The sequence below is a fragment of the Monomorium pharaonis genome, chromosome 8 (genome assembly GCF_013373865.1).
Source record: "Monomorium pharaonis isolate MP-MQ-018 chromosome 8, ASM1337386v2, whole genome shotgun sequence".
Lineage (NCBI taxonomy): Eukaryota > Metazoa > Arthropoda > Insecta > Hymenoptera > Formicidae > Monomorium > Monomorium pharaonis.
Genome location: NC_050474.1, coordinates 8795896 through 8807524, shown reverse-complemented (window position 1 = coordinate 8807524; position 11629 = coordinate 8795896). Strand labels below are relative to the sequence as shown.

Sequence of the window (11629 nt, the reverse complement as noted above, 5' to 3'; positions counted from 1 at the left end):
GCGAAACTCAAGCCCCATTATAAAGGGCCTTACATAGTTGATAAGGCTCTCGGTTTCAACCGGTATGTAATTAAAGACGTCCCCGGCTTCAGTCACGCGGCACGGCCGCTCAACACTGTTCTGTCCTTGGACAAATTGAAAAAATGAATACAAACTTAAGAATAGATTAATTAGCATAAGAAGCGATACCTGTAATTGTAATTAGTCATGTATGAAATTAAATGTGATAATAGATAAGCGCGCAGCTTCGAGGCGAAGCTAGATATCAGAATGGCCGAGCTGTAAGACTGAAAGTTAAAGTCACTAGTTCCTACTCACCCAGTATATGTAAGAGAAGAATAAATGTCACTAGTCTATACTCACCCAGTATATGTAAGATGGCGGCGTGGAGTAGGTGGCGTGCGAAGCCAAAGCGGAGGTAGATGGCGTTAGAAGTATCTTCCGGCTGTCATCTCCCGGCTCCGAGGAAGATGCGGATCCGGAGCAAGTCAGTCGGAGTCTGGAACCTGAAAAGAACACTTACTTTAGACTTACCTCTCGTGCCTATCCGGTGATATTCGCTAAGGCGACCTAGTGTAGAACTAAAGAAAATATACTTACCTTGTTACTAAAGAAACCAGTTGATTTCTCGAACCCGGCCTAGATCCTAGAGAAAAGTCCATCCTCGATCTTCCTGGTGAAAGTAACCACGTTCCAGTAATTAAAGAAAAAGAATTTTTGTTAAGACTTACAATGTCGTGTAACCTGTCGGGGCATGGCGACGCGAACAAACCAATAGTATATCTAGACCACTGATTAATGAGATCAGTGATCTAGACCGAGGATTGTCCCAAATTTCAGGGATGGGGGTAAGGCTTACGTACGATATAACAGGTATTTCCTTCTCTCTTACACACGCCTGCGTGTGAGAGAGAAGAAAATACCTGGTACATCGTCCGTCTCTTTTCAACGTCTACGTTTGTCCTTTTCTACGTATGCCTATACCCCCACTTCTAAACCGAGCAGGCCTGGCTATATGCCTATGGACGGGATTCATAGACCGATCTTAAGCTCAAGCATTGTCTTAAGTCTAGCTTTGAGCCGACTTCCCAGGTAGCAAGCCCACGTCATTTTGACGTCCCAAAATGGTCATATCTGGTCATATGTCGTCAAAATGACCATTTTTTTACATGACCTAAAATTGACGTCATAATGACGTCATTTCGAAGTCATATTTCAGTCATGATCTGACGATTATTTTCCCAGACAGCACGCATCCAAAATCGGGACATAAAGACGTCATTAAGACATATTTTAGACACGGTCTAAAGCGGTGTCTATACAATGAGATTTAAGGCGTAAGGCATAAGCATATTATCCCAGACAGCACACGGATATCCATACGACATCCATAAGACGTCCTTAACGGATATTGAGGATATCCACAGGACATCCGTTTTACATCCTTTGGACATTCTATGGACGTCCATGGGATATTGGTTTATGAAACTGGTGGACATGCTATATCCGTAAAATATGTCCGATGGACGTCCTATGGACGTTCTATGGACGTCCTATGGACGTGATAAAAAGCGGTATTGAAAATTAATTTTACATTAAATAAAAGGGTAAAAACAGAAAAAAATATATAAATATAAATATTTATTTTAGAAATTATATTATTCTTTCGATAGATTAAATAATTTTAATTAAATAAGTATCATACGTATAATATTAATTAAACAAAATCAGCTTAAAGTATTTTGTAATTATCACACACATATATATATAGTGTGTATCCATTGTTTAACGATTACAGTGGAACAAATATTCTTTATATTGCAGACAATGACTGCAGCATGCGAGTGATCTCGTCTAGGCAACAAATGATTGTGACTCGTAAACTATAACAGAAATTAAATATGATGTTTGTGTGTGTGTGTGTGCGTGCAAAGCATTCACTGCATCACATGGGTTTGCGACTTTCCGTGTATGCATTTAGTCTGTGCGCATGTGCAGTGTGCGCATTTGGTCTGTGTCCGTTTCGCACTGTGTCCGTTTCGCTCTGTGCGCATTTGGTCTGTGTCCGTTTCGCACTGTGTCCGTTTCGCTCTGTGCGCATTTGGTCTGTGTCCGTCTGTTACTGTGTCCGTTTTGCACTGTGTCCGTTTGTTACTGTGTCCGTTTCGCACTGTGTCCGTTTATTACTGTGTCCGTTTGGTCTGTGTCCGTTTCACTCAGCTTGCTGTGTCCGTTTATTACTGTGCGCATCTGGGACTCACTCGATTACAGTCATATAATTAAAACATAATTGTTGCATAACATTTATGTTTTATCTCAGTTACATGTTATATTTATATAATATAACTATAACATTGTATGAGTGGGAAATTACAATTAACATAGACGTTACATGTAACGCACATATTATATTGCGTGTTACTTCCCGTTTTATTGTGCCAACATTGATGTTATGTAACTGTGTTTGCTGGAACGTCATTAAGACGTATTTTAGACACGGTCCAAAGCAGTGTCTACAATGAAATTTAAGGCGTAAGGCACAAGCATATTATATAAGCATATTATATTTAACTTTAAGAGAACTTTTTTAAGAAAACATTAGATATCTTGGAAATGATGTCAAAATAATAACATTTATCAGAGATGTCTACTAAGAGCGGTCTTTGAGATATCTCATTGAAGAATTTTATTTAAGTTTCTTGAAAATGTTATCCTTTATTATTAAGGTTATGGAAAAAGATAAAGTTAACAATGAAATTAATAAGTAAATAAATTAATGCTGTTTATTTTTAATATGTTTTGCAAAATTTAATTGCTTTTATAAAAAATAATATAATTGCGTCAGTTTATAACATATAGGTATATGTAGGCAATAACAAGTACCCATATCGATGAGTCAAATTGGCGTAGCAGCTAGAGTACAAGGTTCGTAATCCTAAGGTCCCGGGTTCAAACCTACCAGCGGCAAGTAAAAATAAAATAAAATAATATAATTTAAATTTAATTAATTAATAAAAATTTGTCCTAAATTTAGTATGTGCTGTTGATAAAAATAATTTTAAAAAATGAAATTTTTATTTTATTTTATTTTTCTTTAGTTGCAGTTTGAAGATATCCGATTTAAGAAATCTTTTAGATATCAGTTTCATGATATCTTTCTGTTCTCAGAAAACGACGCATTGGTTAACATTCTGACATTATATGTTATCTTTTAAAAGTCTCTTTATGTTATTATTTTCAGAAACAGGATATCTTTTAGAGATCTATTTGATAACATATTGTTCACGTCATTCCATGACGTCAAAATACGGTACATTTCATGACGTCAGGAATTTGTGACATTCGACCGTCATTTTAACGTCATAAGGGCGTCATTTTGTGACGTCAAGAATAGTCAGTAAATGACCATTTTAGGACGTCAAAATGACGTGAGCTTGCTACCTGGGTAACAAGTACCCATATCGATGATTCAAACTGGCGTAGCAGATAGAGTACAAGGTTTGTAATCCTAAGGTCCCGGGTTCAAAACCTACCAGTGGCAAGTAAGAATAAAATAAAATAATAATATAATTTAAATTTAATTAATTAATAAAAATTTGCCCCAAATTTAGTACGTACTGTTGATAAGAATAATAAAAAAAAATAAAATTTTAATTTTATTTTTTTATCTCTAGTTGCATTTTAAAGATATCCGATTTAAGAAATCTTTTAGATATTAGTTTCATGATATCTTTCTGTTCTCAAAAAACGACGCATTGGTTAACATTTTGACATTATATGTTATCTTTTAGAAGTCTCTTTATGTTATCATTTTCAAAAACAGGATATCTTTTAGAGATTTTTTTGACAACATATTGTTCACGTCATTCTATGACGTCAAAATACGGTACATTTCATGACGTCAGGAATTTGTGACATTTGACCGTCATTTTAACGTCATAAGGGCGTCATTTCGTGACGTCAAGAATAGTCAGTAAATGACCATTTTGGGACGTCAAAATGACGTGAGCTTGCTACCTGGGTAATATATACCACATTGTTTCGATAAGCGTACTTTCTTTATGTTCTGTTTTAATTCACGTTTCTTAGAGATTTAATTAACGCTTTTGTCACTCTTTTATTACATTATAATTCACTTTTCCTTTACACTTGATTTACGCTCTATTAATTGTAGAGATAAAAGATATGATGGGATATTATCTGGATGTAATAGGATATAATAGGATGTAATAGGATGTAATAGGATATATCGTAAGATATAATAAAATATCTTACAATATCTTATAATATTTTAAGATATTTTTTGAGGATATCGAAATATATTAATGGAACATCATATGATATCTTAAGATATTTTACGATATTTTAAGATATTTTTGTAGGATATCCCGGGAGCTACTCATTGAGATATCCGTGAGATCGCTTTCGTCTGTCTGGGATAATTTGGGATATCCTCAGGATAAAGTGTGCTGTGTGGGATGCAGCCACCAAATAGCAGGAATAGGCCGTGTAAAATAAATAAAAATTTTGGAACAAACGCGAAGAATAAAGTAAGATAGGAACGCGGGAGAGAAAAATATTTACAGAAAGAGAAGGCTACAGCCTTGTTAGAGGATTTAGCGAGAGCGGAGATAGAGTTCAGTTGAAGTCAAGCTAGGACATAGAGCGGACGCAAAATATAGACATTATAACGCGAATAAAGACTTTATCCGAAACTCAACGTCGATTTCATATAAATACATTTCTTTCGTCCGCCGAGATACAAGATCCTACGACTCCGTTCCGCTGCACACACACACACACACTAACGCGCTATTCACTAAAGTGGTGACCCCGACGTGATCGCGCGTTAAGACATTTGGTCTGTTCTTTCTAGCTGCACTGTTGCACTGGTGCAATAAGTTAAAGTAAGACAAGTATATTTTTTCTCATTGTAACTTATTGCACCAGTGCAACAGTGCAGCTAGAAAGAACAGACCAATTAATTAATTAACATTAATTTTCCTCCTCGCGATTTCTTAACAGAATTAACAGTGGACTGAAGTGAGTGAAATAATGAGATGCCGTTGGCGCGCGACGAAGACGCCTTGATTCGGCCATTGGAGCCGCAGCGGGTCCCGCTGGCGCAGGCGGCTGCCGGACAGCTGCCGACGATAATGCCCGGCGGTGCAGACACAGTATAAGTATATACAGTATGGACACCGAGCGTCGGCATCTTTGATGTAGTGAGTCCTTAGTCACATGATTTGCCGCCATGTTCAGGGTAGGACAGGCGCTTAAATTTGAATTTCTATTAAAATAATGCCTTATATTAAAATAAAAAATCTATTAAAAATTTTCTTAGGGCACATTCCAAAACCGGAGAATTTCACTGGAAATCTATAATATATTATACGTAATATAAATAAAGTGTACTGTAGCGTAAAATTTTGAGTAAAATTTTTTAGTAAACACTTTCCTGTTCGGTCATATTACACGACAAATTTTATTTTTCAGACTTAACATTAATAATATAAAAATAATAAGTGCTTTTTATTTAGTAAAACGAATTCAGTTCTATCTGTCTTACTTATTAAATACCAAAAAATAGAACGATTTGTTATCGAATTTTATCACTAAGTAAAAAGTGCCCTACAATATTAACAAACTTATTCTTATAAATAATATTTTGTAAAAATAGTAATCTCATTATTGTATAAAATTTGTAAAAAAATATAAAATATACAGACACAAACTCATTTTATTTCAAAAATATTATATTGTATATAAAATTTTAAAACCATAAAATATTGTGTCTTATGACATAAGTTTGATTTAATTTGTAAATAAAATTTAATTTTAATTTATTTGAGGAAATGCATCCAAGTATAACATATTTGTTTCAAAATGTTTTCAATTAATTTTTTAAATTTAATGCTGGATTCATAGTCAGTGATCGCAAAAATATGAATATATTAAGATTAATGCAAATCCGTTGAAAATGGGCAGAATTATATATGATGCTTATATATGAATCATTACCAATGTGAACACTTTTCGGCTATATATGAGTCATTAGAACGAAAGCACAAACTTTTGCATAAGTTTATATGCATAAAGAAATTGATTGGTTCGTAAGCAAATGTGTAAGAAAATGAATTAATCAAAGAAAATAATTTCTTTATACATACACTTATATAATTATGCAAAAGTTTTCCGCCTTTATCAGTGAACTATTAACTAAGAATTTGCCATTGCTCTACTGGATTTTGTGAATGAACTCGAATGAACGGCGTTTAATACTTATTTCTTGTATTATTTACTTTCAATCGATTTAAAATACTCAACGTATTATTAAACTTGAATGAAGTAACTATACATATGCAGGCTATTGTTAATTAAAACACACTATTTTTCATAGCGTTATTTTTCATAAAAAATTTTATCAACAAGTTTTGAGCCATTTTAATAAAAATTGTATTACAAAAAAATCAATTAAAATTAATTAACGAAAATTGTTTTGTTTATTTATTTGATTGACCAAAGTATTGTTAGTGAAAAATCTTGTTTTCTTCCATTGCTTATATTTTGTAAACTATTGACGTTTCGACATTTTTAATACTTTTTACTTCAGTTTTTTACGAGAAATAATGCTGTGAAAATAGTCGTTAATTAACAAATATCCTGCATAGATTACCATTTCATTCCCTAAATATGATCATATTTTCTTGAAATTGGTAATTGAACATTTACCCTCCAAATATCATACTTCTTTGAAATTGGTTACTGAAACAAAAATAAATAGATTTGTAATAATTGTTTAGCATAATTATAAATATATTTATATTATACTTTAACAGTTTAACACAATAACATAATATATAATAAATATATAAATGAATACAAATTAGTATTTCTTTCAGTCATGACGCAAAATAATTATTTTTTTTCGACCATTTTGTGACTTAAATCGTCTGTTAATAAATTTTAACGTATAATATAATCGTACTCTAGCAAACAGTTTTATTAAATATTCTTGTGGAAAATGCGGGCAAGGAAGAACTAATTCTACTTGCCTAAAAAGTTGAACAAACTTATTAACTATAAATGGTTGCAAAATATATTCTTCAATGTTCTCAAAAAATAAGTCCTCTAAAGTTTTAATATATTTAATAAAATTATTGTTTGGCATACATAAATTACCAAAAAAATTATCAGTAGTACTATTATACGCTCTAAAAAAACAATAGTATGACGTGTCATTTAAATCTACATACTCTTTGCTGTAATTTAAACATAAATTGCATGAATGTTTTTCTAAACATTTTTTAATTAGGTATCCACAAATATATCGAAACGCATCTTGTTCATTAATATCTATTTGGCGATAATCACATTTATCTAAAAGTACAGGTACAGGTTGATCATCGTCTACTTCATTTTCAGTAATATTTTTACATTGCGCTGCAAAGTTTATTACAGCCGTTAACATTTCATCATTATCTTTTTGACAATTCCCTGTTCTTAGCGCACAATAGTTTACGGAAAAAAGTTTTTGAAAAGAATAATAAAACTGAATGGGTGTCGGGTTAAAAGCATTTCCATTCATATTTCTAATTTTTCCAAAGAAGTTTTCTAATGAGTCCTGATTAAAACGACGCATGAATAAAAATTTTATTTCCGTAGCAGTAGCATGCAAATAATCCCACATTTTTAAAAGGGAATTTATATTCTGATAGCAATACTTAATTACTCTGACTTTCTTAGAAATATCAAATCCCTGTTGTGTAAATACTGTTAAATCACTTAAATATTTTTTCATTTTTGACAAAAATTCCATTTGATAATCATTACCATATGTGAATCTGTTATTTTGGGTGCTAATCTATTTTCTTTATTTTTATCTATATCATACATTTTTCTTATGTACTCCCATGAAATTAATTTTCCATTATCTTTAATATTATTTTTCATAAAATTATTTCGAATGGCTTTTACAATGTGTGGTGGGTCAACAAAATAAGCTATTTGCTGATTATTAACAACAAAAAATGGTGATTCTATTGTAACATTTAATGCTTGTGCTGCATTCATAAAATTTTGTCCCATATCAGTTACAAATGCCATAACTATAAAACCAAGTTCTTGCAATTTTGTTATACTCTGCGTTATAATGTCTTTTAATCTAGTAGTAGGAAACGTGGAATTTAGAAAAAAATAACCTATAGGTTGTTTCCAGTTCACGCACATACCTCTAAGCATCAAAACCGCAACATTACATGCTGGTTGATTTTCCTTCACCCAAATCTTCAAAACCATATACCGTATCTTGATTAATATTATAAAATAAATGTGACTTTAATGACGCTTCATCCATGCACAATATACAATATTTATCAAGATTAGTTTCAAAATTAGATACTTTAGCCTTTAAAATGTCAAATACATTATTTTGTAATCCAGGAAAAATTTTTATGTTTTCAATCATGCGTTGCAAAGTTCTTATGCTAGGCAAGTAAAACTGTTGCGAAAGAGTTTCATAGGTTTTGCGTCCACTAAGATATAAATTTAAGCACATTTTTTTAAATTTAAAAGAATATTTCCTACCCTTTGACGGTTTTTGAGTTAGACTTGAGCTTTCACAAAAGTCGCAATAGACGGTGGTAGTAATTGATCTGTTGCATCACAATATTCTGGCAGAGAGAACTTCTTACTGTTCTTTGTATAACTTGCTTTCTTTGTTTTAATTGTTCCTTAACTTTTCGTAATTTTCTTTGTAATAAATGGATTTTCTTTTTCAATTTCGTTTTTCGCGGTGAATGAATAGATAATATGCGATCTGTTTTTATTTTCTTCTCTTGTCTAATAGATGATTGTTCAGTTTGTACTTCTTGCCCAGACAGCACCAGATATCGTACGAATATTATACTCTCATACGTAATGTACTGTGATCATACCGAATATACGTAAAACATTCATATAACGTCTCAGTAGAATGTCATTTTGATATATCCTCAAGATAAACTTAGAATATAGCGACTGAACTTCGCAACTCCTACTGAATATACTGAGATTATATCTAATATACTCAAAACATCCGTAAAATATCCTATGATATATCTCATGTATATCTATCACATATTTCCAAAATATCCGCGTAATATCGAAAGTGAATCATGTCAACGCTATCTATGATCTGTAACGTTACGCATTTTCGTCTGCCGTGTGATGCAGACACGTGGTGAAGTGTAGGGTGTGAACGTGCGAACACGAACTCACGGACAACGTGGTTTTCTCAGGAATTACGCCCAGATAACTCTGGTATGTACATAAGATATAATATAGTAACGTAAACTATAATATATATATATATATATATATATATATTGTATATATACATATATTATTTAGGTTATAACCTACAATTATCTGAGCATAATTTCCCAAAGCACCCCAGCGTATTCAACAGATATTACGCTTCATTTTTTGCGATAGCTTCCTGATGTGCGAAATGATTAATTCCTCTTCTTATTTCTTCTTGCTAATTCTGTATGTTTAATTCCTTGTTCCTTATTCCTCTCATTATGCATGAGCCCATATAATGTGAACATACTGTAGACATATTGTGAATATACTGAAGATATACTTTAGACATACGTATAACATTCTTAAGATATATTCGGTATATTCTCATAAACTGCCAGCGAAATTCTATGGGATAAGGCAACGCGGACATAGTACGTTATGAGTATATACTCGCCATATCACAGACGTATCTCTAATATTATACGAATATTGCAATATACTTTCGCAATATCCTATTATCGTTCTCATAATCTACATGTGCTGTCTGGGTGATTTCTTCGATTGTCTTGATCGTCTTGATCTATAATAATGTTTACATCCTGATCTGTAACTTTATAAATTATTCAATATTTAAACTATTAAATATTCAATAACAATATATAATTGTTAGTGTAAACAAAAAATACCCCAAAAAGTTAAAAGAATTAATAAAAGTAAAAAGAATTTAAAATTGTTAAAAACTCACCATTACATGGAGAATATAACTGAGTATCAAAAATTAATGAAGAGTTATGTACTTGAGTTTCAAGAGTTATGTACTTGAGTACCATATTTTCGTTTTCTATGTTTAAATTTATTGCAAGTTTTGGAACTGCGTGTGATTGAAGGCGATTCTTCAAATCATTTAAGAACATCGTAGAATCAAAATGATTTCCACAAACTCGGTATGTTTTATATAAATTCTCTGTTGGAACTTCAATTGTACGTCCGCAATTTTTTAACCATAACTTACATCTGACAAATGGAAATAGATACATATATATATATTATATTATAAAAAATAGGTATAGGTATAAAAAATCTTTGACAATCACAACAAGGTAATAAATTAATAAAAAAACAATTATTTTACCTTTCTTCATCTTTCGGGAAACGAAAAAAGCTTAACCCAGGTACTCGTCCCGAAATATTTGGACAGTTATGCATAGTACAACTGTGCCCACCTCTAATCATTTTATTGTTATTGTGTGTTATTTTATGTTAGTTTTATTATAGAATTATTGGTATGTGTATATGTGTGTATGTGTAAATAAATATGTACATAAAATATTTACTAATAATCTTATATGTCGTATGTATACACTTATAGAGGCCGCCATATTCCTGGTAGGATGAACTAACGCATGCGCATTGAAAATTGGGTACTACTAAAAAAACTTAGTGTCCATACTGTATATACTTATACTGTGGTGCAGAGGTGAGTAAAGACCTATAATCAAAGATGCGCCAATGGCCCCCCACCATGACTGCTATCCACCATCTTGTACGGTGACTGGATGGGGGCTGGGGCCGGGGGCTGGGATCTGGGGTTGGGGTCTGGAGTAGTGGCGATAGTAAACAATGCGAGCCTGCTCCAAGTTGTACGTCATATAACAAATGCAAATTTAATTTTTCTTGTTCTTCCTGAGTGTATCGTCAAAATATAGTGACCCTAGAATGCAGAGATTGAATTACCTTATAATTTCTGACACATATTCCTTTAACCTATACCTATACTGCTCAACACAGAGCACTCTCCCCTCTTCCTCGCCCAGCGTGGGTCGCAATGGCGGATAAACCATGTGACTCAGTGACCAATCAAAATTGTGTTCGCCATTGGCGAATCTTTGATTATAGGTCTTTAGAAGTGAGCCGCGTAGGCATGCGGATGCCAGAGTTTACTCCAAATGATCCAGAACGCTGGTTCAACATACTGGATCGGAGTTTTCACGTGGCTGGAATAACTATCGACGCGACAAAATTCGGATATGCCCTCACCACGTTGGGCCCGAATTTCATGGCTGAAGTGCGTGACGTTATAATTAGAGCACTAGAAAAGTAGGTATTCTCACGTCCGTCATTTTTCTTCAAACTAGCAAGTAACTAGCATAATGTTTTATATATATAATACATCGCAATAACCTTTACAGTGTCAAGATCATAAATATCGTGTCTTCGTTTCATTGTCGCATAAAGTTTGGTGCTTCCAAAGATTATTGAAGTATATATATACAAAACATACCTAATTTTTCCTGCTAGTTAGAAAAAAAATGGCGGACGTGAGAATACCTTTGAGTATATATAC

General features: G+C 32.7%; 1 protein-coding gene across 1 annotated transcript; it reads right to left on the bottom strand.

Annotated features, from left to right (window-relative positions):
* Positions 1-5722: 5722 nt before the first annotated feature.
* On the bottom strand, positions 5723-10771 carry LOC118646801. Its single transcript, XM_036290477.1, has 5 exons — positions 10418-10771; positions 10031-10299; positions 9819-9889; positions 8587-8906; positions 5723-6765 (listed from the first exon to the last, which is right to left on the bottom strand). The coding sequence occupies exons 1-4, from the start codon at positions 10516-10518 to the stop codon at positions 8619-8621; spliced, it is 729 nt and encodes a 242-aa protein (XP_036146370.1). The 5' UTR covers positions 10519-10771; the 3' UTR covers positions 5723-6765; positions 8587-8618.
* Positions 10772-11629: the final 858 nt, after the last annotated feature.